Below are 8,654 nucleotides of genomic sequence, written 5' to 3' on the forward strand. Positions count from 1 at the left end.
ATAAATAGAGGGGATGACATAACAGCTCAAATTAAAGTCTAACTCTTGTGTATTGTGTGCAGAACCTCCAGGTCAGGCACCCAGACGTGCACTGCTGGCTGTGTATGGAGCGGCGCTGTTTACGTGCTCGGAAGAAGTGCGAGACACTGCGCATGACGCCACAAGAGCGGGGGTGAGGCCAAGGAGGCCGACGGCGCCAAAAAGCCGCAGGGGCAAGGCAGCGGGGTAGGCCGGAAAAGCAACTGCCGCCTCCGGAGGGCGTGGGCGCTCCAGTACAGCGCGGTAGAGCTGAGGTGTTGATGGCGGAAGTCGGGCCGCCTTCTGCTTCCGGGTCATGCCCGGGGCATCCGTGCAGCGTGCCCGCTCGTGCGGAGCCATGGACCCCTCGACCAAGAACCTCATCCGCAAGCTACTGCTGGCAGAGCTGGTCGGCGTGGTCGGCTTCTACGCAATCTATTTCCGCTTGCACGCCAACCAAGGTAGCCCCACGGGCGTCCCGAGGAGGCGCACTTCGCCTCACTGGCAGAGGCTTCAGAGGACCCGGAACATCGCTTCTCGGCGCAAGCGCACATCCGCCCCGCGTTTTAGCCCCGTCTCCCGTCACTGGGAAAGGGCTCGCCGCGCATGCGCGGGGGAGGGGTTGTTTATGTAGTTGTGGAGCGTCTTCCGTTCTAAGTGAAGGGTGGGACTTGTATATGGAGGAATGTGGTAGGTGTTATACCGTAGTTGCTGGAATGAAGTGAGCAGTACATGCACCCTGGGGAAACTATGCAATGATGTGCCCGTGCAATTTTGCACATAAAAGGCATGACTGTGTGTATTGCATAATTTAACAGCAATGGCGGCACAGAGCCGAGCGACTGGGTAGGTGGGGAGGGGAGCTCCTGCCCGCGGTGAGCGGGTATGGGCAGTGTGCCAGTTGGGTTGGACCAGCCAGCTCCATCCCTCCATGTGGGGCTTGCAGCACTCCAACAGGAAGCCACACATGGAGGCATGGAGCCCACCTAACCTGATAGAGCTCGACTCCCTACCTCCACATGGAGCTTTCCACTGGAGTGCTGGAGGTCAGGCTCAACGGTGGGTGGACTTCAAGCCACATGCCATCAGGCCAAGCAGGAAGCCACATAAGGAGGCATGGAGACGCACATTATCAGGCTGTGCAGGCTCCAACTCGCTTCCTCATGAGGCTTCTCACTGGAGTACTGGAAGTGCCACATGGAGGCACAGGGCCCGCCCATCCAATAGCACACAGCTCCAGGCCAACATCCCATTGGGCTGGGAACACTACAATGGGAAGCTGTACATGGAGGCAGTGAGGCTCCAGCTGGGGAAACCGACTGTCAGAGGCCACATGAGAATGAGTGAGACAGTGGGTTAAAGGAAGGGCTGTTTAAAAATGTAAAAAAGTACTTTTGATTAGTAACTGATTACCTAAGCTTTTCAGAAAAAAGAGTTTGTAACTTTTTCTTGTTTTGTCAGATTTCAGGCATACAGTGCACAAGAAATTTCCAGCCATTCTGGAAGGTAAGTTACTTGCTGCCACCTAGACTACAGGTTGGTGGCTGTTTGCAGCCACAGGGCATGATTCACAATTTTGACTGCCTCCACAGATTACAAATCTCTGTTTTCTCAGACTGTCCAAGCTGCTGCCCTTGCCACCAATTCAGGTGGCTGACAGCAATGGGAAGGGTTCAGCTTCACTGTAGGAGCAGAGCAGGGAGACCTGGGAATTCAGTAAAAGGAGCAGATGGAAAGACACAGGCAGTAGGAGTGGGGAAATGACCACTTTGCTCCCCAAGCTGCTCTGGGGTGCTGATACTCTGAGCTTCATAGATTTCATAGACATTAGGGCTGGAAGGGGCCTCACAAGATCATAGGGTCCAGCCCTCTGCCCAAGGGGCAGGAAGTCAGCTAGGGTCAAAGGATCCCAGCAAGGTAAACATCCAGATGTTTCTTAAAAGTGTCCAGAGTAGGTGCTTGCACCACCTCTCGGGGGAGTCTTTCAGGCCATGGGGACTTGGACAGTAAAGATCTTCCTTATGTCCAGCCTAAAATGGTCTTTGCAGGAATTTGTGACCATTGGACCTTGTCATCCCCTCGGGTGTTCTGGTGAGCAGGTTTTCCCCCAAATCCTGATGCACACCCCTTATGTACTTGTAGGCTGCCAGCACGCCACCCCTGAGCCTGCGCTTCTCCAGGCTGAAGAGTTCCATACTTTGCAGCCTCTCTTCATAAGGCCTCTACTCTTGCCCTTTGACCATGTGCATGGTTCTCCTCTAGACTGTTTCAAGCTTCTCCACATCCTTCCTAAATTGTAGAGCCCAGAATTGGATGCACTACTCTAGCTGTGGCCTCGCCAAGGCCGAGTACAATGGGAGGATGACATCCTGGATCTTGCTTAAGATGCAAGCCAGAGTTTTGTTTACTTTGCCAGCTGCGGTGTCACATTGATGGCTCATAGTAATCCTGTGGTCAATCATGACCCCCAAGTCTGTCATGGTGCTAGTGACTGTAGCATTGCCAAGCCTGTAAATGTGATGCAGGTTTTGATTCCAGAGGTGGAGCACCTTGCATTTCTCTGTATTGAATGCCATCAGGTTTTTATCTGCCCACCTTGCAAACCTATCGAGGTTGGCCTGAATCACCAGCTTATCCTCAAATGTGGAGAGTCTTCCCCAGAGTTTGGTGTTGTCGACAAACTTGGCCGATCCACTTTTGACACCAGCGTCCAGATTGTTTATGAAAACGTTAAAAGGAGCAGGTCTGAGAACAGATCCTTGGGGGACACCACTAGTCACCAAGTACCATGTTGATTCAGTTCTGTCAACTACTACTCTCTGGGTCTGACCTCGGAGCCAGATCTCCAGCCATTGGACTGTGGAGGCTGCAGTTGCCCAATTTTTCCATTAGGACAACATGGGACACCAGGTCAAAGGCTTTTTTTAAAGTCCAAATATATGACATCAGCCCCTTCCCTTTTGTCTATGGTGATACGTCTCCTGGTCATAGAAGGAAATGAGATTGGTGGAGCAAGACCTACCCACAACAAATCCATGTTGGCTGCTGCAGGCTGGATCTAGCCCATGGGCCACAGGTTTCCAACTCCTGAACTAGAGAATTGAAATGTGGCAAAACCCTTTTACAGTAAAAGTTCTGTTAACTGGCACCTTACAAGCCAGCATGCTCAATTAATCAGCATGCTGGCTTGTAAGATAAAGTGAAACTGGAAGTGCCCACCACGGCACTTCTGGTTTCTCAGAGCCTCCACTGCCCGGAGCAAAGCAGCCTGCACTGCCAAGTCTCCACAGCCCAGGGGCATAACAGGCTGCATGGGGCCCGCTTCCCTGGGCCTGCGGGAAGGGCAGCAATGCCATGGGAGCAGCTGTGGGATGCCCTTCCAGTGGCAACCTGGGTTGCTCGGTTAACTGGCATATTTTGTTATCTGGCATCCCTCATTCCTGGGGGATGCAGTATAACAGAGCTTTTACTGTATATCATTCCTGAAAGTGAATTATTCCCTGCTTTTGCATTACTGCTTAACATTTAGAAACAGAGGTTTTAAAAACTTGTGTTTGAAGTTAGGGAAACATGTAATAAGTGTTTTTCATGCTGAGAAAATTACCTGGAAATTCCACCTGCATTCTGTCACCCAGGCAATACAGATACCTTTTATTTATTTTTCAGCTTATTACAAATGGAATGAGCGGTGTGGAATCCATGGCGTAAGGGAGAAAGACCAAATGAAATGGTCAAACAGCGAAAATTAGATGCAAGTAGAAATGAAGTCTGGGATTTGGTTTTTAAAAGCCCATAGAAAAGTGTATGATTCATTTTCTTGACTTTTTTCTTTTATGTTTGTTTTTCAGCCCTTTCTGTTTGAACTGCTTTTTCTTCTTGATAATACTCTTCGCATCTCTGTTGTGAAGTCGTGTCACGCTCAGTCTCCCACTTGAGTTGTTTGACACCTACCAGAGAGGAGAAGGCAGGTGAGATGTCAGAGCAGCTGGTGCATAATTATTACTTACGAACGCTATGTGGAATCTGAGTAAATTATGTATTGGCTAATATTGAGCCACCATGTATAGAAAATGTCAATAAAGTGTGAACGATGCCTTTTTTTGCATCTAGAGGGCACCCCCCTAGGGCCAAAGCCACCCAGCCTAAACAGTTGCTAGGAAGACAATGGAGCAGCCTTGGCCCCAAGCAAGTATGCAGCAGGCAGCACCTGCCCCAGCCCTACCTCCTCCCTCACCACAGGGCCTTGATCTGCCCACCCCACCCCCCTGTGGCCCCCCTTTTCCCCTTCCCCCAAACAAACTTATCAGCCGGATGCTGCTCTCCATGCCACCAGGTTGTGTATCGGCAGTCAGATTTCTATCGGCCAGTATGGCTGGTCAGTAATCAGCTGTTGGTATCAGCTCAAAGTATCTGTCGGTACACCCCTAATTTTCTTACCTTCAAATGTTATAGTAAAATCTATATCTTTCTTCCTTTTGCCTTTTTTAGTGAGAGACTTGATTTTACCTTAACTGTTTACATCTATTCTCAAGGAAAAGTACACAGATCACTAATTTCAATACTATCATGCATTTTAATGTCCAGGCAAATATATCTGTTACCCTAAATAAATATTATAATAGCCATACCCATGGCCAAATTTTAGTATAAACCCACAGAAAACATGAGAAATACCAAGTTTTTCTTGCCATTTTGTATTGCTCTTTTTCAGGTATCAGCAATACAGAAAAGGAGTAACAAACACTGATCTCAGCCACCCTTGCTATGAAATTCAGTGGAATAAGTTTGATAAAAATACTAAGTTATGTAAACCCTGATGGCATGCTTAACAAACAAGCTGACACATTATGTAACAGCACACACACAAAAATATCAATTTACTAATGTCCACTTAAACAAGCTGGTTCTGTTCCTGATCACTTCCCTGTCTTCTCAACAATGCATTATTTATAAGCACTACCTTTTAATCTTCTTGTTTGTGCATACCTTTCAGTGTTTACCATGTAAACTGCATCTCTGGATGCATAAAGTGATCAAACTGTTGGAAGGTTAAATCAAAGCAATGAATTCTTATTACACGTATAGCTTTTTAAAAAATTAAAAACATTGAAAAATCATTACTTAAGAGCCACCAACTTGAAGAAGGTAAATGGTCTAAAACTAACTAGGGAAGGATTTAATAAATGAGAAGTAGCTAAATGCTTGCTTCAAATGAGAGTTGTTCCAAACATCTTGGAAAATTTCTTTCTACTCCTCCCCAAGTGTTCTGTAAAGGTCTTTAAGCAAATGACTATAAAATGACCAAACTTTTTGCTGTTTCCAAACTGCAAAGAATGATGGCGCTTGCTTGCAAAGTATCTGAACTAAAGTTTTCAAAACTGGGTACCTATATCCAGACAACTACTCCTAGATCTGGGCTCCTAAAGAAAATAAGCATTATTTTCATAAGCATAAGCAACAAGCACTGTCAGTTCCCACTGCTGTTGAAATCCAGCAATACCACTGTCTGAGTCCCTTTACAAAGAAAGGAGCAGAGTCACTCAAGATTCACTCCATATACTCTGGCTGGAGTCCTCAAGCAGGTCAAGAGCAATGGATAGTATTACAGTAGAACTGGTAGTACCACCTCTTATGCAGGATGCCCAACATTTTCTATTACATAAACCTGTCTTCAGTTGCTTATAACTTTGCCAAATGTTTACTATTTGGTCTGAAAATTCCACACCAAGTATCTTCTGCTCATATAGGTCTGATGAGGCCAAAAAATGGGTAACTACTGGTTGCTTCCATGAGAAACTGGTAGCCTGTTGATGGTTTTGTTGGCTTTGAAATTTTCACCCTGACACATTCTGCTATGTCAAAGAACGAGACTAGGAAAATATGCACTGGGACCAGATGAATCAGAAGCCTGGGGCTGGGCATAGGAAGGTGTAGTAAAGGAAGTGCAGCTAGGGGAAACTGAGGGTCTGGCAAGCCCAGAGGTTTTCTGGGATTTGAATGAGAAGTTTGGAGCATGGGAAATGGGACTGCAATGAGGTGAAGTAACAGGTGAAAAAAGAGTAACACATTAGAAGGGTCAGCACAGAATTAAACAAGTGTGCAGGAAGCAGACTGAAGCAAATGTGCCTACTACAGCAGTGATGCTCAACTTTTCAGCCCTGCTGGCTGTACTAGTGGTGCAGGCACCACATGCCAAATCCAACTGCGGAGCAACCCCGTGAGTTGGCTTGGTCCTCCATGCTTCCCGTCATGGAGTGACCCCGAGTACTGGTTCTCATTGAGCACCACTGCACTACAGCAATCTCCCTTCCAAAGTCAAGAAAGAACCATGAGCTCCCTGACTCTCCTCATTCGTCTGCTGCCAGCAAACACCCGTGAAAGCCACAAAGTGTGCACCACAGTGACCATCACTTAGAGAATAACAATCTGCTATTACTATTGTTATATGTTACTGTCAGCTCATGTGGCAAAGGTATGCAGGATACTTGAAGGCTTCAATCCAGCTCATGGTCCATGTGTATGCCAGTACAGTGCCACATAATAGAAAAATTGGAAGCTAAACTCAGGATATTGCACCACACTGATGCAGAAGAAGAGAATATTTGAGTTCTTGGGCTGTACTGCTTACTTCAAGGCTTGTGGTCCTTAAAAAGTTACTGCAAGACATACTGCTTATGAGTTAAGGTCTTCTGTGTGATCTACTTAAACTGGTTTCTCATTCTTCTGATGAGAGTGAGTTCAAGAAAAGTTCAAGCTGCCTTCAGTATGTGTGAACCCCTTAATCCAGAGATGGGCAAAGCTATAGCCTTGCCCCCCACCCCCCCAGCCCGCCTCCCCCTTCCAGTACCACGCCTGCTGGCAGGGTGGGGAGCTGCTCCGGATCTCAGCTGGGATCTTACAGTGGTGACAGCATGGTCCAGAGCCAGGTCAGAGCCGTGATCTGCAACCTGCATGCCCCAGGCAGGGACATGCAGCCAGCAGACTGCAGCTATGCCCTAGCGCTGGACCGTGCTGTCACCACTGCAAGGAGCTGGGGCACAGCTGTGATCCACTGCCTACACATCCCTGTCTGGGGCATGCAGGCTGCAGATTGCAGTTCTGCCCTGGCTCTGCACCATGCTGTCACCACCACAAGATCCCAGCCCAGCTCCAGAGCAGGTCCATGCCCTGCCAGTGCTGCTAGGGCCAGTCTTTATGGAAACTGACATCATGCTATCAGAATGCAGCTGCTACTGGGATCTCCCTGGAAACCAGCCCCAACCACATGGCCAGGAGCTGCTGGGAAATGAAGTCCAGCCACCAGCTGGATCCACCATTTTGCCCACCTCTGCCATAAGCCCACAAAAACAGAAACCCCCTCACCTTTGCTCCTGCTCCCCTAACTCTAGTTTTTAAGCCTAATTCCCTACCCTCTGGAATTAGAGGCAGACGGAACTGCAAGTCAGAGCAGCAATCACTGAGTTGTCAGCCTTGTACTGTCTTCAGTGGGAGCACTCATACAGAGCTCCAATTTCCTGCTGTACTTACAGTTGGGAATAGGCCCTCGGTGGGGAATTACAGCAAGAAAAGAATCCTATCAGAGGGCCTGAATCTGAGCAACATCAAGCACCTACAGCCCTGAACCCAATAGGAGTTACTGTTTTTGCGATTACTATTGTTTAGACCTCTGCCACATTTTACATATATTACACAATTAACTGGTGAGTTGCATAATAAATTTAGACTGGCCTCACTGTACAAAATCATTATTGCTCATTATTGTCCAACCAGCTATCAAGTTAGCACTTGAAAATGTGTAACAATTTTACAGCTGGTTTCTAAGCCAGCTTGCATTTGATCATGCCAGAGGAAATGCTACAAGGACACATTGAAGGTCTAGCTCAGGAAAACAGAAGCCAAGAATCATAGAAAAAGAAGGTTGGATGGGACTTCAGGAGGTCATCTAGGATGCCCTACTTCAAGCAGGACCATCCCCAACTAACTCATTCCAGCCAAGGCTTTGTCTAGGCAGGTCTTAGAAGCTCTCCAAGGATGGAGATTTGACAGCCTTTATGGGGAGCCTGGTCCAATGCTTTACTCCCCTGCTGGTAAGAAAGGTTTTCTTAATATCTAACCTAAATGTCCCTTGCTGCAGCTTGAGACCAGCTCCTTGTTCCATCATCTGCCACCACTGAGAACAGTCTAGCTCAGGGGTGGGCAGTTATTTTGGCTGGAAGAACCTGAATGAGTTTTGATCAGCAGTTAAGGGCCACACCTATAAAATCTTTCAGAAGAGATAATTTTAACAAATTATAGTTTAGAAAAAACAAATATACTAAAAATAAAATGTCTGCTAGAGCATATTTTAATTTTAGTTCAGAAAAAGAATTTTTGTCCTGATATATATTTTTTTCTGAGTAGCATATATAGAGGTGATTACATAATAGCTCAAAATAAAGTGTAACTCTTGTATATTGTGTGTAGGAGTGGAGGGGTTGGGGTGGAGTGTACAGGGTGTGTGGGGGGGGCGCGGTCTGTGAGGATTCACCTGTGTATGAGGAGCTGCCTGTGTGGTCGGTCCCAGGAGCTTGCTGGGGTGGAGGGAGAGAGGGGAAGCAGGGTGTACATGCACCAGAGCTCATAAGGGGGGTGCTGGT

The 8,654-nt window shown here is 47.3% G+C and overlaps 1 protein-coding gene across 1 annotated transcript in view; it reads left to right on the top strand.

Annotated features, from left to right (window-relative positions):
- The first annotated feature begins 177 nt into the window (after positions 1-177).
- CEBPZOS (CEBPZ opposite strand) overlaps positions 178-8,654 on the top strand; it is a 15,491-nt gene continuing 7,014 nt past the window's right edge. Inside the window, exons 1-3 of the mRNA XM_019549741.1 lie at positions 178-479; positions 1,480-1,524; positions 3,685-3,769. Of these exons, the coding sequence (XP_019405286.1) occupies positions 335-479; positions 1,480-1,524; positions 3,685-3,767 (273 nt within the window). The 5' untranslated portion in view covers positions 178-334 and the 3' untranslated portion in view covers positions 3,768-3,769. The remainder of the gene's footprint in view (positions 480-1,479; positions 1,525-3,684; positions 3,770-8,654) is intronic.

This window comes from Crocodylus porosus, unplaced genomic scaffold (assembly GCF_001723895.1).
Source record: "Crocodylus porosus isolate Cpor-Errol unplaced genomic scaffold, CroPor_comp1, whole genome shotgun sequence".
Taxonomy (NCBI): domain Eukaryota; kingdom Metazoa; phylum Chordata; order Crocodylia; family Crocodylidae; genus Crocodylus; species Crocodylus porosus.